Source organism: Heptranchias perlo, chromosome 4, assembly GCF_035084215.1.
Source record: "Heptranchias perlo isolate sHepPer1 chromosome 4, sHepPer1.hap1, whole genome shotgun sequence".
NCBI classification, from domain to species: Eukaryota; Metazoa; Chordata; class Chondrichthyes; order Hexanchiformes; family Hexanchidae; genus Heptranchias; species Heptranchias perlo.
Genome location: NC_090328.1, coordinates 3,529,859 through 3,556,360, shown reverse-complemented (window position 1 = coordinate 3,556,360; position 26,502 = coordinate 3,529,859). Strand labels below are relative to the sequence as shown.

The 26,502-nt window shown below is 49.2% G+C and overlaps 1 protein-coding gene across 3 annotated transcripts in view; it reads right to left on the bottom strand.

The window, feature by feature from the left end:
* Nucleotides 1-26,502, bottom strand: part of LOC137320692 (FYN-binding protein 1) — a 210,890-nt gene that overhangs the window by 66,742 nt on the left and 117,646 nt on the right. For all 3 annotated transcript variants that reach the window (XM_067982380.1, XM_067982382.1, XM_067982381.1), the window contains exon 3: nucleotides 6,458-6,554. In XM_067982380.1, the coding sequence (XP_067838481.1) occupies nucleotides 6,458-6,554 (97 nt within the window). The remainder of the gene's footprint in view (nucleotides 1-6,457; nucleotides 6,555-26,502) is intronic.

Genomic DNA, 26,502 nt, shown 5'->3' with positions numbered 1-26,502 from the left:
CTGGGACCAGTATAGCTCAAACTGATGAGATTAAAACTTCCCCTCCCTCCAAATTGGCTGCAAAAGACAAGGCTGAAGCGTTTGCAACCACCTTCAGCCAGAAGTGCCGAGTGGATGATCCATCTCGGCCTCCTCCCGATATCCCCACCATCACAGAAACCAGTCTTCAGCCAATTGGATTCACTCCACGTGATATCAAGAAACGGCTGAGTGCACTGGATACAGCAAAGGCTATGGGCCCCGACAACATCCCGGCTGTAGTGCTGAAGACTTGTGCTCCAGAACTAGCTGCGCCTCTAGCCAAACTGTTCCAGTACAGCTACAACACTGGCATCTACCCGACAATGTGGAAAATTACCCAGGTATGTCCTGTCCACAAAAAGCAGGACAAATCCAATCCGGCCAATTACCGCCCCATCAGTCTACTCTCAATCATCAGCAAAGTGATGGAAGGTGTCGTCGACAGTGCTATCAAGTGGCACTTACTCACCAATAACCTGCTCACCGATGCTCAGTTTGGGTTTCGGCTCCAGATCTCATTACAGCCTTGGTCCAAACATGGACAAAATAGCTGAATTCCAGAGGTGAGGTGAGAGTGACTGCCCTTGACATCAAGGCAGCATTTGACCGAGTGTGGCACCAAGGAGCCCTAGTAAAATTGAAGTCAATGGGAATCAGGGGGAAAACTCTCCAGTGGCTGGAGTCATACCTAGCACAAAGGAAGATGGTAGTGGTTGTTGGAGGCCAATCATCTCAGCCCCAGGACATTGCTGCAGGAGTTCCTCAGGGCAATGTCCTAGGCCCAACCATCTTCAGCTGCTTCATCAATGACCTTCCCTCCATCATAAGGTCAGAAATGGGGATGTTCGCTGATGACTGCACAGTGTTCAGTTCCATTCTCAACTCCTCAGATAATGAAGCAGTCCGAGCCCGCATGCAGCAAGACCTGGACAACATCCAGGCTTGGGCTCATAAGTGGCAAGTAACATTCGCGCCAGACAAGTGCCAGGCAATGACCATCTCCAACAAGAGAGAGTCTAACCATGTCCCCTTGACATTCAATGGCATTACCATCGCCGAATCCCCCACCATCAACATCCTGGGGGTCACCATTGACCAGAAACTTAACTGGACCGGACATATAAATACTGTGGCTACAAGAGCAGGTCAGAGACTGGGTATTCTGCAGCGAGTGACTCACTTCCTGACTCCCCAAAGCCTTTCCACCATCTACAAGGCACATTTGCCTGAGGAAGGAGAAAATCTCCGAAAGCTTGTGAATTTAAAATAAAATTGCTGGACTATAACTTGGTGTTGTAAAATTGTTTACAATTGTCAACCCCAGTCCATCACCGGCATCTCCACAACAAGGCACAAGTCAGGAGTGTGATGGAATACTCTCCACTTGCCTGGATGAGCGCAGCTCCAACAACACTCAAGAAGCTCGACACCATCCATGACAAAGCAGCCCGCTTGATTGGCACCCCATCCACCACCCTAAACATTCACTCCCTTCACCACTGGCACACTGTGGCTGCAGTGTGTACCATCCACAGGATGCACTGCAGTAACTCACCAAGGCTTCTTCGACAGCACCTCCCAAACCCACGACCTCTAACACCTGGAAGGACAAGAGCAGCAGGCACATGGGAAAAACACCACCTGAATGTTCCCCTCCAAGTCACACACCATCCCAACTTGGAAATATATCGCCGTTCCTTCATTGTCGCTGGGTCAAAATCCTGGAACTCCCTTCCTAACAGCACTGTGGGAGAACCGTCACCACACGGACTGCAGCGATTCAAGAAGGCGGCTCAACACCACCTTCTCAAGGGCAATTAGGGATGGGCAAAAATGCCGGCCTCGCCAGCGATGCCCACATCCCATGAACGAATAAAAAAAAAGTCCTCTGCGAATTAAATTTGGTCCACTGCCAGCCGTATGTTTGGTGGGTATTGGTCCATTAGAGCGACAATTTGACCAAAATTGGCAATCGATTAGCAAATTGAGAGTAATGGCTGGTTTGAGAAGTGGAAAAGTACAAACAGGTACAGTAGTTTGGGAATTTTCTCAACACTTGCTCTCATGTCTATGAATGGATTGAGTTTCCATATGAGTACCTTATGATCTGAAACTTGTGCCTTTGTTCACCATCGTGTACAGGTTGGCTTGCTGTGTCTTAATAATTAACCCCAACTGCGGTAAGCTGCTCTCTGGAGAGTATTTGGGATGCCCACCACATTGTCCCATCACACTGCCAAACCAATGAGCACAGTCTAAAGTTATTTGGTTGGATTTATCTACTACCATTGGTAGCGGTAATGATGCTATAGGGGATTCCCATTGGGAACCCCATTGTTGATGGTAATGATGCTATTGTGAGATTCCCATTAGGAACTGCATTGGTGGCATAATGATGCTATGGGGATTCCTATTGGGGGCCCCATTGATCGCGGTAATGATGCCATGGGGGGGGATTCCCATTTGGTACCCCATTGGTGGAGGTAATGATGCTTTAGGGGATTCCCATTGGGAACCCCTTTGGTAGCGGTAATGATGCCATGGGGGATTCTCATTTGGAACTCCATTGGTAGCAGTAATGATGCTTTTGTGGGATTGGGAACCCCATTGGTGGCGGTAATGATGCTATCGGGGATTCCCATTGGGAACCCCATTGGTAGCGGTAATGATGCCATGGGGGGTTTCTCATTTGGAACTCCATTGGTGGCGGTAATGATGCTATTGTGGGATTCCCATTGGGAACCCCATTTCTAAAAGTCTGGAGATTGAATAACAAATATAATTTTGAACAGACTTGGTAACAGGATCTTCATGTAATTTAAAAATAAATCATTCTGGGCATGTGAGCGTTGCTGGCAAGGCCTGGTTGCCCTGAGAAGGTGGTGGCCAGGATGTGCTGGTCACTTGACAAAACCTGAAATGAATGACACCAACCCTTTAAAATATTCTCAGAGCTGTACTGGCCACAGAAAATGGTCTCTGATTGGAGGACCCCTTGATGTAACACGATTCTCGACAGATCTGTGTCACCTGAGGGCAGAAGCTTCTGCCTAGAATTGGCTCACAGCACAATTCACCCAACACACCATGATGTCAGGTAACCGGTTGACCAGTCTGGGGATAGATTGACCAGTCTGGGGATAGGTTGACCAGTCTGGGGATAGGTTGACCAGTCTGGGGATAGATTGACCAGTCTGGGGATAGGTTGACCAGTCTGGGGATAGATTGACCAGTCTGGGGATAGATTGACCAGTCTGGGGATAGGTTGACCAGTCTGGGGATAGGTTGACCAGTCTGGGGATAGGTTGACCAGTCTGGGGATAGGTTGACCAGTCTGGGGATAGATTGACCAGTCTGGGGATAGGTTGACCAGTCTGGGGATAGATTGACCAGTCTGGGGATAGGTTGACCAGTCTGGGGATAGATTGACCAGTCTGGGGATAGGTTGACCAGTCTGGAGATAGGTTGACCAGTCTGGGGATAGGTTGACCAGTCTGGGGATAGATATGCCGGGCTATGCATGGAAACTAAACATGCTGATGAGTCCTGACCATATGGCCTCACTCCTGAGTTGGAGGATGTCAACATTTTTCACAGCCCTCCGATGATTTAGTTGCAGGGTTTCTCTTCTTGGGGGCAGAGTTTGGGTGGTTCGGGACTTCTACCTGCACCTCTGGATCTGCCCGCACCCCTGGATTGGCTGAAAGGGCAGGTTGTGGTGGACTAAATGACTAAAGACACTATTGGGCCTATGAGCTTGTAAAAAATTCTACAAGCAACCATTTGACAAACTCATAGAAAGGCCTTCACCATCTTGAAAATTTCAAGAATCCCTCTTTCCAGAAGTCCATGAATTCCCAGTGCCTTTTTTTCTGCCAGTTTAATCAAACGACCCACAACCATTACTTCTGCTGAATCGATATGCAGCTCACACACCATTAGGCAAAGGCCACAGGACATTACAAATCAGATGATTTGATTAATATGTGTGGTGTACCATAATAACCTCAGGTGACTTTCTTTCATATCCTGTCCTGCTCTTGACCCAACTTAACCTTTCACTATCGGTTCAAGTTGTTGTTGTTTTGATTACGTTGTTTACAGCTCTGTGAAGCACTTTGGGACGTCCATTCTATGTTAAAGGCGCTGAAGAATTATATAGTATTACATAGAATTTACAACACAGAAACAAGCCATTCGGCCCAACAGGTCCATGCTGGTGTTTGTGCTCCACATGAGCCTCCTCCCTCCCTACTTCATCTCACCTTATCCTTCTATTCCTTTCTCCCTCATGTACTTATCTAGCTTCCCTTTAAATGTATCTATGTCTCAACTACTCCCTGTGGTAGCGTGTTCCACATTCTCACCACTCTCTGGGTAAAGAGTGCAAGTTGTAGTTGTCGACCCACCCGGACTCCGGGCAGCGAGCTTTCTGCTCATCTCTGAATACGAGCTACTGTTAAATAATTACCGATCATTCCCCACTCCCAATTTTCCTCCCCTCCTCTGGCGACGGCACTGACTCACCAGGCACCTCACCCCAATGGACACTCTTCATGTGTGAGCTTTGATGGTGATGGTTAGCAGGCTTTTTGAGCAGGAAGGCACCACAGCCGATCCCGCCCCTTCCTCACGTGACAACCGTACACTCGGGGTTAGAAATTGGTCCTCGATCCCTGGGCGGAAAACAGGGGCAAACGGTACCAATTTTTGCGGGGCTATGTCCCATATTGGGTCAAGCTGTTTACCAGGCGTCCCTGGTGGCCGCCTAAATCAGGCATTAGGCCCCTTGCATATATTAATGAATTTATTTTTAAAAATTACAACTTATCTTTTCGGTATGAGCCGGTTCCTGGGCCGCAGCCACGCCAGGAAAGCCTGAGCAGGGTTCGCCCAGCACCAGCTCTGCTCAGGGCCGCAGCCACGCCAGGAAAACCTGAGCAAGGTTCGCCCAGCACCAGCTCTGCTCAGGGCTGCATCCACGCCAGGAAAACCTGAGCAAGGTTCGCCCAGCAGCAGCTCTGCTCAGGGCAGCATCCACGCCAGGAAAACCTGAGCAAGGTTCGCCCAGCACCAGCTCTGCTCAGGGCCGCAGCCACGCCAGGAAAACCTGAGCAAGGTTCGCCCAGCACCAGCTCTGCTCAGGGCCGCAGCCACGCCAGGAAAACCTGAGCAAGGTTCGCCCAGCACCAGCTCTGCTCAGGGCCGCAGCCACGCCAGGAAAACCTGAGCAAGGTTCGCCCAGCACCAGCTCTGCTCAGGGCCGCAGCCACGCCAGGAAAACCTGAGCAAGGTTCGCCCAGCACCAGCTCTGCTCAGGGCTGCATCCACGCCAGGAAAACCTGAGCAAGGTTCGCCCAGCAGCAGCTCTGCTCAGGGCAGCATCCACGCCAGGAAAACCTGAGCAAGGTTCGCCCAGCACCAGCTCTGCTCAGGGCCGCAGCCACGCCAGGAAAACCTGAGCAGGGTTCGCCCAGCACCAGCTCTGCTCAGGGCCGCACAATGTGGTCCAAAAACAGGTGTTAGGCCCTCATTGGCTCGTTTTAGGCAGCTGTCCCAGACGCCTGAAAATCATCAATGGCCAATATGGCGCCGGGTGTTTTTCAGGCACCCCTGAGGTGCAGGGCGTAGCCCCCCAAAATTGGGCATTTTTGCCCTCATTTTCCGTCCGGAGTTGTGAAAAATTATGCAAATGAGGCCAGATTGGAAAACTGAGTGTTATCAGCATTTGGGATTCAGTTAGCTCAGTTATATTCAGTTCAGTTAGTTCTCAAACCAAATTAGAAGTGACTTATACCTGAAGGTGAAAATCGCCCTTTTATTCCTTTGGTAATTTGTCTGTACATTTCCTTTGGATCAAAATAGCAACTATTTTTATCGTGTGTTCTCACTTGTGAGTGAGGTGTGTGTGAGTAAAGTGTGTGTGAGTAAAGTGAGTGTGAGTGATGTGTGTGTGAGTGTGTGACTGAGGTGTGTATGAGTGTGAGTGTGAGTGAGGTGTGTGTGTGTGTGTGAGACTGAGGTGTGTATGAGTGTGTGACTGAGGTGAGTGTGAGTGTGAGTGAGGTGTGCGTGAGACTGAGGTGTGTATGAGTGTGTGACTGAGGTGAGTGTGAGTGTGAGTGAGGTGTGTGTGTGTGAGACTGAGGTGTGTATGAGTGAAGAGTGAGCGTGTGTGTGTGTGAGTGAGTGAGTGAGTATTTGTGTATGTGTGCGAGTGAGTGAATGAGTATTTGTGTATGTGTGTGAGTGAGTATGAGTATACAGGGATCTACAGCAAGTAACTAAATGCAGGAGAACTGGAGATGTAGCTATACACAGAGTCTACAGGACGGTCTGATAGTCACCTGGGAGTCATGGAGTACGATAGGCCAACTACTGAAAACAAAGTTATCAATTCGAGTTCTACTTTAGTCTTTCCCGCCATTTCACTTACATGATATCGGGTATTTTGCCAGTCAGAGGGCGAGGAGGCAGATTGGGTGCCAAGGGACCTTGTGCAGGCGGCAGCTTATTGGCAGGTCTGTTGGAAACTGCAACAAAGAAATAAAAATAATTAAAGACTAAAAATATTAATCCGAGGCACGAGGATGAAACCAGACACCGAGACACCAGAAGAGGGGGAAAAATCAGAGACACGTAGACACCCGAGAGAAAGGAATCATCAGAGACACAGAGGCATGGGAAAAATGATCCAACTGTGGCTAACTAGAGAAGTTAAGGATAGTATTAGATTAAAAGATGAGGCCTGCAATGTTGCCAAAATGAGTAGTAAGCCTGAGGATTGGGAAAGTTTTAGAAATCAGCAAAGGATGACCAATAAATTGATAAAGAGGGAGAAAATTGAATATGAGAGTAAACTAGCAAGAAATATAAAAACAGATTGTAAGAGCTTCTACAAGTATGTAAAAAGGAAGAGATTAGCGAAAGTAAACGCTGGTCCCTTAGAGGCAGAGACAGGAGAAATTATAATGGGGAATAAGGAAATGGCAGAGACGTTAAATAAATATTTTGTGTCTGTCTTCACAGTAGAAGACACAAAAAATATACCAGAAATAGTGGGGAACCAAAGGTCTAATGAGAGTGAGGAACTTAAAGTAATTTAATATTAATAAAGAAAAAGTACTGGAGAAATTAATGGGACTAAAAGCAGATAATTCCTCAGGACCTGATGGCCTACATCCTAGGGTTCTAAAAGAGGTGACTGCAAAGGTAGGGGAGTCTATAAACCCTCAAAAAACTCTAATAGATTTATTCAACGTGATTTCCCTTTCATAAAATCATGTTGACTCTGCCTAATCATATTATGATTTTCTAAGTGCCCTGTTACCATGTCCCAAATAATAGATTCTAGCATTTTCCCTACTATTGATGTCAGATTAACTGGCCCATGGTTCCCTGTTTTTTCTCTCCCTCCTTTCTTGAAAAGTAGGATTACATTTGCTACTTTCCAATCCGCTGGGACCGTTCTAGAATCTAGGGAATTCTGGAAGATTAAAATCAATGCATCCATAGAATCATAGAATCATAGAAGTTACAACATGGAAACAGGCCCTTCGGCCCAACATGTCCATGTCGCCCAGTTTATACCACTAAGCTAGTCCCAATTGCCTGCACTTGGCCCATATCCCTCTATACCCATCTTACCCATGTAACTGGGGCATAGATTTAAGGTGAGAGGGGAGAGATACAAAAGGGTCCAGAGGGGCAATTGTTTCACTCAAAGGGTGGTGAGTGTCTGGAACGAGCTGCCAGAGGCAGTAGTAGAGGCGGGTACAATTTTGTCTTTTAAAAAGCATTTGGCCAGTAGGTAGGTTTTAAGGAGCGTCTTAAAGGAGGAGAGAGAGGCGGAGAGGTTTAGGGAGAGAATTCCAGAGCTTAGGACCTAGGCAGCTGAAGGCACGGCCTCCAGTGGTGGAGAGATTAAAATCGGGGATGCGCAAAAGGCCAGAATTGGAGGAGCACAGAGATCTCGAAGGGTTGTAGGAGGTTACAGAGATAGGGAAGGATGAAGCCATGGAGGGATTTGAACATAAGGATGAGAACTTTAAAATCGAGGCACTGCAGGACCGGGAGCCAATGTAGGTCAGCGAGCACAGAGGGTGACTGTCTGTGGATTGGCTACTTGGGGTAACCCCCTCAGAACAGACCTCCTTGTGCTTGGATTGAGGGGTGTGAGGTTTTGTGAGCCCAGTAGGTTTCATCTTTTTTTTATTCGTTCATGGGATGTGGGCATCGCTGGCAAGGCCAGCATTTATTGCCCATCCCTAATGGCCCTTGAGAAGGTGGTGGTGAGCTACCATCTCCCATGTGTAGGCAGTTAGTGTGGTGCCACTGAGTGCTAAATATATCACTGAGCACAAGTCGAGGCTGTTACTGTAACTGAGATACTGGGTCAGATAAAAATTCTGCCATCAGCCGATTTTTCTGCATTACTTCCTGCAATGTCTTCTCAGCCCTGACTCAGTAGCTAATAATTAACTTCCCCTTCCTTTAACAACAGCTTGCCTTTATATATAGCATAGTAACACCTCCCAAGGCATTTCTCAGGAGCTTAATCAGACAGAAACTGACACCGAGCCAAAGGACAGGTGACCAAAAGCATCTTATAGGAGGAGAAGGAGGTGGATAGACGGAGAGGTTTAGGGACAGAATTCTAGACTTTAGGGCCTAGACGTCTGACGGCACGGCTGCCAGTGGTGCAGCGAACAGAGTGGGGACTGCGTAAGAGGCCAGAATTGGAGGAGCGCAGGACGCAGCTCTTTTTGCACCGTGTATCATTCTCTGGTGCGTAACAGGCACACGCCTTCAAAAGCCGGCTGATGTGAGGCGTGTGCCCAAGATTGACGCCCTCGCTGTGAATCCAGCTTCTGTTTGCTGTCTACACCCCAACAGCGAGATGATGCCTCAAAGTGGTAGATTACAGTACTGACGGTTGTGCAGTGTTGTGTTACTGGACTAGTAATCCAGAGAATGCGAGTTCAATTCCCACCATCGCACTTTGTGAATTTGAATTCGGTTTAAAAAGATCTTAAAATAAAAAGCTGGTCTCAGTAGAAGTGATGCTGTCGGATTGTCGTACAAACCAAACTGGTTCACTAATATCCTTTAGGGAAGGAAACCCGCCGTCCTTCCCCAGCCTGGCCTATATGTGACTCCAGTCCCACACCAACCTGATTGATTCTTAACCTGCCCTCTGAAGTGGCCCAGGGAGCCACTCAGTTGTATCAAAGTGTTACAGAGAATTACACAGAGAACTGGCAGCAGTTCAAGAAGGCAGCCCACCACCACCTTCTCAGGGCAACTAGGCAATAAATGCCGGCCTTGCCAACGACGCCCACATCCCAAGCATGAATATAAAAAAACTCCCAAGGCTCTGAAGTTGTCTCACAGGCTACACACCAAGGTGGTTGACGCATAACTGCCCTCGAAAGTGGCCCAGTGGGCCACTCAGTTGTACCAAATCGTTGGAAATGAGAAGGAGCGCCAAACGCAGCTCTGATTTGGCACCGAGAAATCGGGGCGTGAGGCGCACCAATTCCTACCCCCCACTCCCCCCAGCATGGTGATAGTGATGAGGAGTGGGAACCCTGTGTGTTTTTCATCCTGTCCCTCGCTCAGGGGCCCTCTGGGCAATTGTGGCATCTCCTACAATCCTGACTGAAGCTCATTAACTCCGCGCAGTCCTGCGGAGCCCTCCTTGTTTGAATGACCCCGCACCACACTGGGCGGTGCCTGTACCCATCGAGCCATCGGGGTAACTCGCAGCTCTGGTTCCCGCTCTGTTGTCAATACAATGTTAGCTGTGGCTCAGCGGGGGGCAGTCTCTCACCTCTGAGTCAGTTAGTTGTGGGTTCAAGTCCCACTCCAGAGACTTGATCACACAATCTAGGCTGACATTCCCAGTGCAGCACTGAGGGAGTGCTGCACTGTCAGAAGTGCTGCCTTTCAGAGTATTCCCCAGGGTCCTGGGGCCAATATTTATCCCTCAACCAACATCATTAAAAAACAGATTATCTGGCCTTTATCACATTGCTGTTTGTGGGATCTTACTGTTCTCAAATTGGCTGCCGCGTTTCCTACATTACAACAGTGACTGCACTTCAAAAGTGCTTCATTGGCTGTAAAGCTCTTTGGGACATTGTGAGGTTGTGAAAGGCGCTATATAAATGCAAGTTCTTTCTTTCTTTTTTACTCTGTGTATTTCTCGTCCTGTAACAATAACATTCAGGAGAGATAATCAGAGGCAGAATAATTCTGCCTGCATTTCTAGTGCTTTGAAAGGCCATTTAGTTCCTCCCAGTTCAGTTCGAGCAGAACAGTAATGAGGAAGCACGAAGGAGAAGTGAAGAAAACCAGAATCAGAAGGGATAATGGGCTCCGATAGCTGACAAAGGTAGTTTATATCCTCAATTTAATTTGTATGTGGAATCAACTATTCAGACGTGACCACGACTTCTTGAAAAACTAATCACTTACTGAGGTGAAACATGCCTCCCCTGGGCCGTGACCCACTCATGCACATCTGACTGAGTGCTGTACAGTCTGTACAATACTCAGACCCGTACAAATGTACCCATTTTTGGGAGACCATATGGTGCTGTAGTTGGTTAAAACGCTCTCCTTCCACCCCTGACTTTGTGTTTAACCCACACTCAGGAGATCCAGGGGATGGATTTCCAAGGATCTTCCTCTGTAATTTGGCCAGACAACCCAGGTAAAATTTCTCCAGGGTTTCCTGGGATGCCCCGCCGAAGTTCCAGGTGGACAATCGGGAGAACCATCCCGGAAATGAATGGCGCCCATGTGAAATGAGTTTGGGGCAGTCTCAGCCCACTAATCAGTGGGTGCAGGACTCACAAGTCAGGTTAAGTTGGCACTAAATTGTCAATCTCACTCAACGCAGTATGGCACAATTCCACTATTGAGATTCAGGTAAATTGATGGGGCACAGTACAGGGAACTTTACCCTACATCATGGACGTGAACAAAAGATCCCATGGCACTATTTCAAAGAAGAGCAGGGGAATTGTCTCCGGTGTCCTGGACAATATTTATTCCTCAAACAACACCACTAAAAAAACAGATTATCTGGTCATTATCACATAGCTGTTTGTGGGAGCTTGCTGTGCGCAAAATGGCTGCTGCGTTTCCTACATTACAACAGTGACTACACTGCAAAAAAGTACTTCATTGGCTGTGAAGTGCTTTGGGACGTCCCGAGGTCAGGAAAGGCACTATATAAATGCAAGTCTTTCTTTCTTTACGTCAAACCCGTGCTGTCCCTGCCCTGGGAGTGTTTGATGGGACAGTGTAGAGGGAGCTTTACTCTGTATCTAACCCGTGCTGTACCTGCCCTGGGAGTGTTTGATGGGACAGTGTAGAGGGAGCTTTACTCTGTATCTAACCCGTGCTGTACCTGCCCTGGGAGTGTTTGATGGGACAGTGTAGAGGGAGCTTTACTCTGTATCTAACCCGTGCTGTACCTGCCCTGGGAGTGTTTGATGGGACAGTGTGGAGGGAGCTTTACTCTGTATCTAACCCGTGCTGTACCTGCCCTGGGAGTGTTTGATGGGACAGTGTAGAGGGAGTTTTACTCTGTATCTAACCCGTGCTGTACCTGCCCTGGGAGTGTTTGATGGGACAGTGTAGAGGGAGCTTTACTCTGTATCTAACCCGTGCTGTACCTGCCCTGGGAGTGTTTGATGGGACAGTGTAGAGGGAGCTTTACTCTGTATCTAACCCTGTACCTGCCCTGGGAGTGTTTGATGGGACAGTGTGGAGGGAGCTTTACTCTGTATTTAACCTGTGCTGTACCTGACCTGGGAGTGTTTGATGGGACAGTGTGGAGGGAGCTTTACTCTGTATCTAACCCTGTACCTGCCCTGGGAGTGTTTGATGGGACAGTGTAAAGGGAGCTTTACTCTGTATCTAACCCGTGCTGTACCTGCCCTGGGAGTGTTTGATGGGACAGTGTAGAGGGAGCTTTACTCTGTATCTAACCCGTGCTGTACCTGCCCTGGGAGTGTTTGATGGGACAGTGTAGAGGGAGCTTTACTCTGTATCTAACCCGTGCTGTACCTGCCCTGGGATTGTTTGATGGGACAGTGTAGAGGGAGCTTTACTCTGTATCTAACCCTGTACCTGCCCTGGGAGTGTTTGATGGGACAGTGTAGAGGGAGCTTTACTCTGTATCTAACCCGTGCTGTACCTGCCCTGGGAGTGTTTGATGGGACAGTGTAGAGGGAGCTTTACTCTGTATCTAACCCGTGCTGTACCTGCCCTGGGAGTGTTTGATGGGACAGTGTAGAGGGAGCTTTACTCTGTATCTATCTTGTACTATGCGCATTGGCTTACATCGGAGGATCCTGAGGGAAGCCAGGGAAGGTTGGCAGAGGCTGTTGCTATAACTTTCCAAAATCCTGTTGAAAGTAAAATTGTGGTATAGGAGTGCAGGTTGGAAAATATGACCCCGCTCTTCAAAATAAGGAGGCAAAGATAAGCCAGGGAATTCTAGGCCAGTTGGCAAACTACTAGAGTCTAAATTATCAGAGAAATTACAAGACACTGGGAGAAACATGAGCTCGGCAGCACTGGTTTCTAAAAGGCAGGTCGTGCTTGACCAACCTTTTCAAATTCTTTGAGATTAGAGATAAAGGAAATACAGTGGGTGTGGTTTATATGGATTGTTAAAAAACATTTGACTTTTTTCATTGGAAGGAAAAATTGGGATAAGTTTTGATCCACAGGGGCCTGTGTTTGGGCTGCTCTCGTTTAACTAAATAAATTATTCAGAATTAGGAATTGAAGGAACAATCTGGAAAATTTCTGATGACAACGCATTGTGATGATGATTATGAAAGACTGCAGGAGGGACGTGGATAGGCTGATAGCAGAGGCGGACATGTGGCAGATGAATGTAGAAAATATACAGTAATGCTCTCTGGAGGAGGGGGCAGGACCGGGGGGGAGGAGGGGCAGGCCCGGGGGGAGGAGGGGACAGGCCCGGGGGGAGGAGGGGACAGGCCCGGGGGGAGGAGGGGACAGGCATGGGGAAGGGATGGCAGGCCTCGGGGAGGTGGGGGCAGGCCCAGGGGAGGAGGGGGCAGGCCCAGGGGGAGGGGAGGACCAGGCTCGGGGGAGGGGAGGACCAGGCCTGGGGGAGGACCAGGCTCGGGGGAGGGGAGGACCAGGCCTGGGGGAGGACCAGGCTCGGGGGAGGGGAGGACCAGGCCTGGGGGAGGAGGGGGCAGGCCCAGGGGGAGGGGAGGACCAGGCCTGGGGGAGGATCAGGCTCGGGGGAGGGGAGGACCAGGCCTGGGGGAGGAGGGGGCAGGCCCAGGGGGAGGGGAGGACCAGGCATGGGGGAGGGAGGGCCAGGCCCGGGGGAGGAGGGGGCAGGCCCAGGGGGAGGGGAGGACCAGGCCCGGGGGAGGGTGGGCATGGCCTGGGGGAGGGGAGGACCAGGCCCGGGGGAGGGAGGGCCAGGCCCAGGGGAGGGAGGGCCAGACCCAGGGGAGGGAGGGCCAGGCCCGGGGGAGGGGAGGACCAGGCCTAGGGAGGGGAGGCCTGGGTAGGACGGAGAACGGGGTACAGGCCCGGAGGTTGGGAGGGTGCAGGCCCGGAGGAGGACTAGCATGGCCACAGCGATGGCGGAAACGGCATCCCCCCCCCCTCATCCTCAGTCTTTCCGCAGTTGGGCGGAGGGCAGATTGGAGTGAAGTCCCTCCATACTCCCCCCCCCATCCAACAGCCAGCTTAAAAGAGGGAATGAACCGCCTCTGACTCTGTCTTGATGCAGTGCGCACTATGGTAGTGACCCACACACTCAGCAGGAAGGTCTCAGGTTCGATAAGTTTGCTGATCTCAGCCAAGTGGTGCTGGGGGGGGCTACTAATTGGCCTCAGTGCCACCGGCCTAGAGAAGGGGAGAAAATCCCCAAAGTGTTCCAACTCCCGATCTCTGTCTGTGACCCCTGTTGGAAGTCGATGGGGTAGAGATTGGGCTCGACTATGATCCCCGCACTGTGGGACATCGTGCCGATCGATCCTCAATGTCTGGGCTCACATACGGAGAATGGCTAATTCAACAAGGGAAGGGAGGGCATCAGACACCCAGGTACGGTCAAAGCTGTTTGCCAGAATCCATGTAAAAGTCTTGTATCAAGCTGGTGTCCATCGCACAATGTAAAGAACATAAAAAGATAAAGAAAGACAGTCACTTCAAACTGGCTTCTTCTGACCCGGAACTGGAAATTTACCAATCTCCAAATGTTTCTCACCAGCAGCAATTAACCTCTAGGTGACCTTAGTATTTACAGCAAGTGGAGTCTTAAAGTTACAGGTCAACGTAACAACTCCGCCTCAGCAGCAGAATAATACTGTGTGCATTACACGGTGTAATGCTCCCTTTTACTATGAAGCAGGGTATCTTCTTCCTTACTGACAGACCTGACAGCAAGACTAGGACTGGGCGCCTCCTGTCTTTTGCAGGTAATGCGGTGCATGCTAAATTTGAAACGGGCTGCTTGAGACCAATGGGCTCGGGCTGAGGCAGTCAGCTTGTGGGGACTCGCGCTGCAGCCTGTGAACGAGGGTTCCAGTACAGTGACTGCCTATTTCTGGTAATGCAAATCAAATGTGGCAAAAGGAGGGGAGGGAATTTCAACCACAAACCCTTATTTATTCTGCAAAAACAGACTGGGAAAAACAGAGCTCATGACTTTAGTGTCCCAATACAGGATACAGCTTTCCCTCTGAGGAAATGGTGTCAGCTTTTACTTGCAGGCTGGGTGCTGCACCTCTCACTTCCTCCTGCATGGAATTAACATATCTCAGCAGGCTTCACTGAATCGCGCTTCCCTCTTATTTCTCAGACGGCCGTATGTTGAAACAAGCTTCATCATTACTGGATTTAAACCACCCAGATGTTGTGAGGGTTGGCTGAGTTAGGGACCAGAACATCGTCCCAACTTCTTGCATCCTGTGCCAGCAAGCAGCATTCCCAAGTCAGCTCCCTCCCTATCAGGGCAGGTACTGTACAGGGTTAGATACAGAGTAAAGCTCCCTCGACACTGTCCCATCAAACACTCCCAGGGCAGGTACAGCACGGGTTAGGTATAGAGTGGGGCCCCTCTACTCTGAGAGCATTTGGTGGACAGTGTAGAGGGAGCTTTACTCTGTATCTAACCCTGTACCTGCCCTGGGAGTGTTTGATGGGACAGTGTAGAGGGAGCTTTACTCTGTATCTAACCCGTGCTGTACCTGCCCTGGGAGTGTTTGATGGGACAGTGTAGAGGGAGCTTTACTCTGTATCTAACCCGTGCTGTACCTGCCCTGGGAGTGTTTGATGGGACAGTGTAGAGGGAGCTTTACTCTGTATCTAATCCGTGCTGTACCTGCCCTGGGAGTGTTTGATGGGACAGTGTAGAGGGAGCTTAACTCTGGATCTAACCCATGCTTTACCTGCCCTGGGAGTGCTCATAATTGCAGGATCATCCTGAAATGCAAAGATAACCCCCGGCTTCTCTTCTCCATTTCAATCCGTCTTCTTAAACCCCTCTCCCCTGCCCCCTCCACCCTCACCTACAGCAACAAGTGCGAGGAGCTCATGGAATTCTTTGTCACTAAGATTGAGACCATCCGTTCAGCTGCCTCTGCTGCTTCCCTCCCTTCCCATAGCCCACCGAGCCAAACTCTCCTCTCTCCCCTCATGCCCTCTCTGAGCTCATCTTCACCATGTGACCCACCTCCTGCTCCCTCGACCCTATTCCCATCAAACTGCTGACCACCCAACTTCCCTTCCTGGCCCCCCTGTTAGCTGATATTTTTAACAGTTCCTTCTCCTCAGGTACTGTTCCCTCCCCCTTCAAATCTGCCGTCATCACCCCATCCTCAAAAAACCCACCATTGACCCCCCTGTCCTTGCAAACTACCGCCCCGTCCCAACCTCCCTTTCCTCTCCAAAGTCCTTGAACGTGTTGTCACCTCCCAAATCTGTGCCCATCTTTCCCGCAGCTCCATGTTTGAATCCCTCCGATCATGTTTCCACTCCTGCCACAGTACTGAAACGGCCCTTATCAAAGTCACAAATGACATCCTATGTGACTGTGACCGTGGTAAACTCTCCCTCCTCATCCTTCTCCACCTGTCTGCAGCCTTTGACCACACCGTCCTCCTCCAACTCCTCTCCTCCGTCGTCCAGCTGGGTGGGACTGCCCTCGCCTGGTTCCATTCCTATCTCTCCAGTTGTGGCCAGAGAATCTCCTGCAACGGCTTCTCTTCCCGCTCCCACACCGTTACCTCTCGAGTCCCCCAGGGATCTATCTTTGTCCCCCTCCTATTTCTCATCTACATGCTGCCCCTCGGCGACATCGTCCGAAAACATGTCAGATTCCACATGTACTCTGACGACACCCAGCTCTACCTCACCACCACCTCCCTCGACCCCTCCACTGTCTCTCATTTGTCTCATTGCTTGTCCGACATCCAGTACTGGGTGAGCAAAAATTTCCTCCAGTTGAATATTCAGAAGACCATAGCAATTGTCTTTGGTCCCTGCGCAAACTCCGATCCCCGGCCACCGACTCCATCCCTCGCCCCGTCCACTGTCTGAGGCTGAACCAGACTGTTTGCAACTTTGGCGTCCTATTTGACCCTGAGATGAGCTTCTGACCCCATATCCGCTCCATCACCAAGACCACCCACTTCCACCTCCGTAACATCGCCCGTCTCCACCCCTGCCTCAGCTCATCTACTGCTGAAACCCTCATCCATGCCTTTGTTTTCTCTGGACTGGACTATTCCAATATTCTTCTGGCCGGCCTCCCATCTTCCACCCTCCATAAACTTGAGCTCATCCAAATCCCTGTGCCCGTATTCTAACTCGCACCAAGTCCCGTTCACCCATCACCCCCTGTGCTCGCTGACCCTCATTGGCTCCCGGTCCGGGAACGCCTCAATTTTAAAATTCTCATCCTTGTTTTCAAATCCCTCCATGGCCTCCCCCCTCCTTATCTCTGTAACCTCCTCCAGCCCTTTGAGATCTCTGCACTCCTCCAATTCTGGCCTCTTGCACATCCCCGATTTTCATCGCTCCACCACTGGTGGCCGTGCCTTCAGCTGCTTCGGCCCTGAGCTCTGGAATTCCCTCCCTGAACCTCTCCGCCTCTCTCTCCTCCTTTAAGACGCTCCTTAAAATCTACCTCTTTGACCAAGCTTTTGGTCACCTGTCCTAAGATCTCCTTATGTGGCTCCGTGTCAAATTCTGTTTGATAATCGCTCCTGTGAAGCGCCTTGGGACGTTTTACTAAGTTAAAGGCGCTATATAAATGCAAGTTATTGACGTTGCAGCTAAGTGCAGACATTTCTCCCAGTACAGCACAGGCAGAGCTGTAAACCTGTGCCTTTTTTGGGTGCAGTTAGTTGGTAGCGGTTGTTGGAGGCCAATCATCTCAGCCCCAGGACATTGCTGCAGGAGTTCCTTAGGGCAGTGTCCTAGGCCCAACCATCTTCAGCTGCTTCATCAATGACCTTCCCTCCATCATAAGGTCAGAAATGGAGATGTTCGCTGATGATTGCACAGTGTTCAGTTTCATTTGCAACCCCTCAAATAATGAAGCAGTCCGAGCCCGCATGCAGCAAGACCTGGACAACATCCAGGCTTGGGCTCAGAGGTGGCAAGTAACATTCGCGCCAGATAAGTGCCAGGCAATGACCATCTCCAACAAGAGAGAGTCTAACCACCTCCCCTTGACATTCGCTTTACCATCGCCGAATCCCCCACCATCAACATCCTGGGGGTCACCATTGACCAGAAACTTAACTGGACCAGCCATATAAATACTGTGGCTACAAGAGCAGGTCAGAGGCTGGGTATTCTGTGGCGAGTGATTCACCTCCTGACTCCCCAAAGCCTTTCCACCATCTACAAGGCACAAGTCAGGAGTGTGATGGGATACTCTCCACTTGCCTGGATGAGTGCAGCTCCAACAACACTCAAGAAGCTCGACACCATCCAGGACAAAGTAGCCCGCTTGATTGGCACCCCATCCACCACCCTAAATATTCACTCCCTTCATCACCGGCGCACTGTGGCTGCAATGTGTACCATCCACAGGATGCACTGCAGCAACTCGCCAAGACTTCTTCGACAGCACCTCCCAAACCTGCGACCTCTACTACCTAGAAGGACAAGAGCAGCAGGCACATGGGAACAACACCACCTGCACATTCCCCTCCAAGTCACACACCATCCCGACTTGGAAATATATCGCCGTTCCTTCATCGTTGCTGGGTCAAAATCCTGGAACTCCCTTCCTAACAGCACTGTGGGAGAACCGTCACCACATGGACTGCAGCGGTTCAAGAAGGCGGCTCACCACCACCTTCTCAAGGGTAATTAGGGATGGGCAATAAATGCCGGCCTCGCCAGCACGCCCACATCCCATGAACGATTAAAAAAAAACAGAAGCAAAACAAATTAAATCAAACCCAGTTTCCTGTGGAAACTAAGGTGGGAGGTTGGAGTTTTGAGTGAGGCTGGAAATATCCCTCACCCCACCAAAAAACCCCCGAAAACATTTATATGTTGGTGAAATATGAAACATAGCAAGATAATTCCTTTGTTCAGCTGCGTGAAGTGCGTTGCACCGGAAACCAGGGCTTGTTTTTTTGATGAGGTAACATAAAACTTCAAACCAAGACTCACCTCACTGTCTCCTACTCTAACATCTTTCCTGGGGTTTCAGAACTGTTGATCTCCCCACCTCCCTCAATGTTCTTTGACTCCTGACAATCCGAAGGACTTTGGAACCCCAGTCTTATATCTCCCGACAGTCATGCGATTGAACTTATCTGGTCACCCGTCTGTTTTTACCATTTGTGCTTTGTTGTGTTTTCAGATGTAGGTGACATCAGCAAGGCTGCTCTCCCTAGTTAGTGGAGGGTGTTTGCCTTGAACTGCTGGCCCCTAGCCTTTGCTTTACAACTTTAGGGAGCAACCGTGGCTCAGTGGTAGCATTCTCGCCTTTGAGTTAGAAGTTCCTGGGGTCAAGTCCGACTCCAGGGACTTGAGCACATAATCTAGACTGACACTCTAGTGCAGTACTGAGGGAGTGCTGCACTGTTGGAGTTGCTGCCTTTCGGTTGAGATGTTAAACAGAGGCCCTCTCAGGTGGATGTAAAAGACTCCATGACCTCTATTTCGATGAAGAGCAGGGGAGTTCTCCTCAGTGTCATGGCCAATATTTATCCCTCAACCAACACCTAAAACAGATTATCTGATCATTATCCCATTGCTGTTTGTGGGATCTTGCTGTGCGCAAATTGGCTGCTGTGTTTCCTACATTACAACAGTGACTATACTTCAAAAGTACTTCATTGGCTGTAAAGCACCTTGAGACGTCCTGAGGTCGTGAAGGATGCTGTATAAATGCAAGTTCTCTGGCTCTTTTTCCCTTGAACCATTTGTCTAGAGCCATTGTTTGCTGGGCCACTTCAGAAGACATTGAACCTGGGATTCTCCTCCCGGGGACTCCAGAAGAGGTGGCCCAAATACCCCAAAGATCAACACATCCGCACTTATCTCTAATGCAAAGAGGGCCAGAATGAAGGGAGAGGACGTCACTACAGGGCCTTCTCTCCCCATCTAGGGAACTCAGGGCTGTTATCACTGACAACCGGGACTACCAACACCTCATAGAATCATAGAAAGGTTTCAACACAGAAAGAGGCCATTCGGCCCATCGAGTTCCGTGCCGGCTCTATGCAAGAGCAATCCAGCTAGTCCCACTCCCCCGCCCTATCCCTGTAGCCCTGCAAATTTTTTCCTTTCAAGTACTTATCCAGTTCCCTTTTGAAGGCCACGATTGAATCTGCCTCCACCACCCCCTCGGGCAGTGCATTCCAGATCCTAACCACTCGCTGCGTAAAAAAGTTTTTCCTCATGTCACCTTTGGTTCTTTTGCCAATCACCTTAAATCTATATCCTCTGGTTCTTGACCCTTCTGCCAATGAGAAGAGTTTCTCTCCATCTACTCTGTTTAGACCCTTCATGATTTTGAACACCTCCAACAAATCTCCTCGCAACCGTCTCTGCTCCAAGGAGAACAACCTTTCCCATGTCAGCTGGGGGAGCGGTGGTAACGCAGGCAGACGGGAGGGAAGTCTGCCAGGGACCCAGCCCCACCAGCCCCATCCCTCCCGCAGTCCATTTACATGGAGTGGGTGGGGAATGAGGCGTCACCAGGGATTCAGGTGGGATGCAGGGGTAGGGGAATTCAAGTCAGACCTCCCTACCTGAATTTTCCATCATCCTCCGCCACTGACCCACCCAATTCAGGCAGGATCATGGAGAGAATCCAAACCTGAGAATCAACCATGTTGGAGTGGGACTAGAAACATGTCGGCCCAGACTGGATGAAGTCTGGATGGCAGGTTCCCTTCCCTGAAGGAAGTTAGTGGACCAGTTGTGTTTTTACAACAATCCGGCTGTTTCCATGGTCACTTTATCTGGTTCCAGCCCACAGATTACCAGATTTGTTGAATTCATAACTTGCCATGAACCCATGAGCTCTGGTTTGCTAGTCCAGTACCATAGCCACTAGTCTACCTGCATAATAACCCTTCACCTTGGATTCTCAATTTTAAAAATATAGAAACAGGAAAATGTTGGTAGGGTCTTTCTGAATGGCCTAGTGCTTTGGCCCATTTACAGGTCTCTCTCCTCTCCTGGCAATAACTTAGCATTCTTCTACTTTCCTGTTGATTCAGGAGTCTGTCCACCTCTTTTCTTGAATGCTTCAACTGGGTCTTCACTCAATGAAACGTGGTGGGGGATGGGAGACAACCTCTTCCATAAATCAACAGCTAAAAGTGTTTACAAGTTTCTTTCTTACTTCCAAAATTGCTTATTTCATAATCTGTCCTCTAGAATCAACCCTTACATAGCTTGCACGTTCACAGAGGTTTCAGTCTCCCAGTACATTTTGCTGCTGAAACCAAAGATGTCCAAATGTTAGGAGTAGCTTTATTATCATAATATTAACCCTAGAGGTTACATTTTTGGACTTTTATTTCAGGCCCAGTGCCAAAAACCATTCCCATAAGCAGTCCATCGCTCCCCACGTATCAGAGTGTGCAGCTGAATAACTGTAGCGATCGCAGGGATTGAATAGAAACCCCCGTCACTGATAACAAGAACAATTTGCATTTATATAGCGCCTTTAACGTAGTAAAACATCCCAAGGCGTGTAATCAGACAAAAATCGACACCGAGCCACATAAGGAGATATTAGGACAGGTGACCAAAAGCTTGGACAAAGAGGTAGATTTTAAGGAGTGTCTTAAAGGAGGAGAGAGAGGGGGAGAGAGGTTTAGGGAGGGAAATCCAGAGCTTAGGGCCGAGGCAGCTGAAGGTACGGCAGCCGATGGTGGGGCGATTAAAATCAGGGAATGCACAAAAGATGTGTTCAGCTTAGTGTCTTTCCGTGGTCTCCTTGGCTTCAGAAAGTGCTGGAATAAACACTATATGAGACCATGGCTCAGGCTATAAACTATGGAATAGATTTATTAACAATTTACATCAGTAAGTAAACAGTAGCAATGACAAACAGTAGATTTAAAAATCCCCCTCAGGATATAGAAAATAACCAACTGCGGGATATTTTCAACTGTTGGCCGTCTGTTTCTCTCCTGACAAACGGGTGACCAGGAGAGAAAAATCGGGCGGGGACCTTGGACCCCCTCTTTGATGCCTGAGGCCCGCCTGATTCAATTTTGAGGCAGGCCTTTCAAAGGGTGGCCAGCACCCCCACCCAAAACAGGCAGGAGGCTTTTTAATTATGCAAATTGGGATCCAACGCCAGTTGTAGGATCCCGATTACAATTTTCATGTACCAATGGGTGGAGCGGGTGCCATGTGGGCTCGGTCCAGTTGTACCAGGCATTGAGCGGCCTAACCGGCAGGTCCTTAAAGCGATCGCCTCAGGCCTCTCAAAACAAAGGTACGTTTCTAGCCCCAGCTGGAGAATTGTGTCCAATTCTGGGCACCACACTTTAGGAAGGATGTGAAGGCCTTAGAGAGGGTGCAGAGGAGATTTACTAGAATGGTTCCAGGGATGAGGGACTTCAGTTATGTGGAGAGACTGGAGAAGCTGGGGTTGTTCTCCTTAGAACAGAGAAGGTTAAGGGGAGATTTGATAGAGGTGTTCAAAATCATGAGGGGTTTTGATAGAGTAAATAAGGAGAAACTGTTTCCAGTGGCGGAAGGGTCGGTAACCAGAGGACACAGATTTAAGGTAATTGGCAAAAGAACCAAAGCGGAGATGAGGAGAAATTTTTTACGCAGCGAGTTGTTATGATCTGGAATGCGCTGCCTGAAAGGGCGGTGGAAGCAGATTCAATAATAACTTTCAAAAGGGAATTGGATAAATACTTGAAAAGGAAAAATTTGCAGGGTTATGGGGAAAGAGCAGGGGAATGGGACTAATTGGATAGATCTTTCAAAGAGCCGGCACAGGCACGATGGGCCGAATGCCCTCCTTCTGTGCGGTATCATTCTATGGTTTTGGTGCTCCTCCTGCCCACAGATAAATCGGCCTGTTCTCACCCCCACCTCTAGGGGTTGCCAACTCTGGTTGGACGTTTTCCTGGAAGCTTCATCACATGACCTCTCGCCTCCAACCCCCCCACCCAGTCCAGCAGCCTTTTAGTCCCCATCTCCCATATTTTTATAACTAATAAAAGTGTTCAAAGAAAATGAATAAAACATGCATTTTTTTAATGCCCGTATGATTTTTCTCCTGGGTTTTGCTTGCTGCAGTGTCAGGGACAATGCTGGAGGGTTGGCAACAGTCCCCACCCCCTGGACTGGCTCCTATCACCCCCACCCTCTCTCCCTGGACCGGCTCTCATTAACCCTCCCCCCACCCTCTCCCCCGACCCCGATCGGCTCTCATTAATTCCCCCCCCCCAAACTCTCACCCCGATTGGCTTTCATTAATTCCCCCCCACCATCTTCCCCCGGATCGGCTCTCATTCCCCCCCACCCTCTCACCCCGATCGGCTCTCATTCCCCCCCACCCTCTCACCCCGATCGGCTCTCATTCCCCCCCACCCTCTCACCCCGATCGGCTCTCATTCCCCCCCACCCTCTCACCCCGATTGGCTCTCATTCCCCCCCACCCTCTCACCCCGATCGGCTCTCATTCCCCCCCACCCTCTCACCCCGATCGGCTCTCATTCCCCCCCACCCTCTCACCCCGATCGGCTCTCATTCTACTCCTCCCCTTCCCCCCCCCGATCGGCTCCCATCCCCCCTCACCCCCTCCCACCAGACCGGCTCCCATTAACCCCCTCCACCCGGATTGGCTCTCATTAATCCCCCCCAGCCCTCCTCCTGGATCAGCTCTTATTCCCCCCACTCCCCCATCCCCCCACCCCAGACCCCAACAGGCCTAGTCTGCCGGCTGGCTCTGAGTACAGCAGGCCAGCTGATTTTTGGCCTTTCAAAGCCGACACACTGTCCATTTGGCAGCCACCTGTTGAATTTCGATGAGTGATACAGGACACCAACACATCTGGATAGATATCAGGGACACATCTGGAGAAAAACAACACTAATCGCTTTGCATTTAACGAGCAGTAGTGGATAAAACCACCTTTTGTTACATTGCAGCACCTACAGATGGATCATCTGTGCCCCTGTGCTGATGTGTATCAGTCTGATTTGGTCATTTCTTCAAATGGACCTGGTTTAACTCCATAGGCAACGCGACCGCAAAAAGCCAAAAATATAATCCACCATTGGCAAACGTCACTTCATTTTTCTCACTAAGATAAAAAATTAATGTGCAACTCACCTATTAAAAATCTGACACCTGCTTGCACTTCCTCTCAACTTTTATTCCGTTACAAACTGCGCTCAACACATTTATAATGGAAACTAATTCTTCACCCTGTAATTCCAGCCTCCCACCAGTTGAGGCACTGCAGCACCACCTCTGGCAGGAGGGTGTAATTACAGTATGACAAGTTTGCAGTTTACATTATAAATGTGGACATAGAGGTTTATGTTGGAAATATTAAAATAAGGGCAGAATGGACAACTTTAAAATCGGGACTGAATTATGTCGGCATTCCCTGGTCAAATGATCCCTTGCCCAATCTCTCCATTTCACCTGAAGACTACACTTGACCGGGACTCTCTCTGTGCAGCACCACTGCAGATTTACTCGTGTTAAACAAAATACAGAACTTCAAACACCTAAATTTCACCAGATTTTTCTTCTTTGCTCCATTTTCGCTTCTGTTTTTACTTTCTCAACATTACTTTTAAATTTTTGCACTAATCAACACCACGGACTGGAATCAATGTCCTTGGGAGAGTGTTTGCCAGTGCTGTTGGGGAGGGTTTAAACTAATGTGGCAGGGGGATGGGAACCGATGCAGGAAGTCAGTGGGAAATAAAATGGTGACAGAAACAAAAGGCAGTAAGGGAGAGTGTACAGAACATGACCGGACAGATGGTCTGAGAAAGCAGGGCAAAGACCAAGGGAAGTCTAGATTAAACTGCATTTATTTCAATGCAAGAAGTCTGATGGGCAAGGCAGATGAACTCAGGGCATGGATGGGTACATGGGACTGGGATGTTATAGCTATTACTGAAACATGGCTAAGGGAGGGGCAGGACTGGCAGCTCAATGTTCCAGGGTACAGATGCTATAGGAAAGATAGAGCAGGAGGTAAGAGAGGAGGGGGAGTTGCGTTCTTGATTAGGGAGAACATCACGGCAGTAGTGAGTGGGGATATATCCGAGGGTTCGCCCACTGAGTCTATATGGGTAGAACTGAAAAATAAGAAGGGAGAGATCACTTTGATAGGATTGTACTACAGACCCCCAAATAGTCAACGGGAAATTGAGGAGCAAATATGTAAGGAGATTACAGACAGCTGCAAGAAAAATAGGGTGGTAATAGTAGGGGACTTTAACTTTCCCAACATTGACTGGGACAGCCATAGCATTAGGGGCTTGGATGGAGAGAAATTTGTTGAGTGTATTCAGGAGGAATTTCTCATTCAGTATGTGGATGGCCCGACTAGAGAGCGGGCAAAACTTGACCTCCTCTTGGGAAATAAGGAAGGGCAGGTGACAGAAGTGTTAGTGAGGGATCACTTTGGGACCAGTGATCATAATTCCATTAGTTTTAAGATAGCTATGGAGAAGGATAGGTCTGGCCCAAAAGTTAAAATTCTAAATTGGGGAAAGGCCAATTTTGATGGTATTAGACAGGAACTTTCAGAAGTTGATTGGGAGAGTCTGTTGGCAGGCAAAGGGACGTCTGGTAAGTGGGAGGCTTTCAAAAGTGTGTTAACCAGGGTTCAGGGTAAGCACATTCCTTATAAAGTGAAGGGCAAGGCTGGTAGAAGTAGGGAACCTTGGATGACTCGGGAGATTGAGGCACTAGTCAAAAAGAAGAAGGAGGCATATGACATGCATAGGCAGCTGGGATCAAGTGGATCCCTTGAAGAGGATAGAGATTGCCGGAGTAGAGTTAAGAGAGAAATCAGGAGGGCAAAAAGGGGATATGAGATTGCTTTGGCAGATCAGGCAAAGGTGAATCCAAAGAGCTTCTACAAATACATAAAGGGCAAAAGGGTAACTAGGGAGAGAGTAGGGCCTCTTAAGGATCAACAAGGTCATCTATGTGCGGAACCACAAGAAATGGGTGAGATCCTGAATGAATATTTCACATCGGTATTTACGGTTGAGAAAGGCATGGATGTTAGGGAACTTGGGGAAATAAATAGTGATGTCTTGAGGAGTGTACATATTACAGAGAGGGAGGTGCTGGAAGTCTTAACGCGCATCAAGGTAAAGGGAACGATTCACTCCTGTCTGGTACTGTACGGCCCGTGTGTGTCTCAGTGTCAGCTCCTGTACATGTACAGTACACAGTGGGTAAAAGGGAACGATTCACTCCTGTCTGGTACTGTACGGCCCGTGTGTGTCTCAGTGTCAGCTCCTGTACATGTCCCGCGAGGCTCAGTACTAGGTCTCTTGCTTTTTGAGGTATATATTAATAATTTGGACTTGAATGTGGGGGTTTTGATCAAGAAGTTTGCAGATGATACAAAAATTGGTCATATGGTTGATAATGAGGAGGAAAGCTGTAGACTGCAGGAAGATATCAATGGACTGGTCAGGTGGGCAGAAAAGTGGCAAATGGAATTTAATCCAGAAAACTGTGAGGTAATGCATTTGGGGAGGGCAATCAAGGCAAGAGAATACACAATAAATGGGAGGATACCGAAAGGTGCAGAGGAACAAAGGGACCTTGGAGTGCATGTTCACAGATCCCTAAAGGTAGCAGGACAGTTAGATAAGGTGGTTAAACAGGCATACAGGATACTTTCCTTTATTAGCCGAGGCATAGAATATAAGAGCAGGGAGGTTATGCTGGAACTGTATAAAACATTAGTT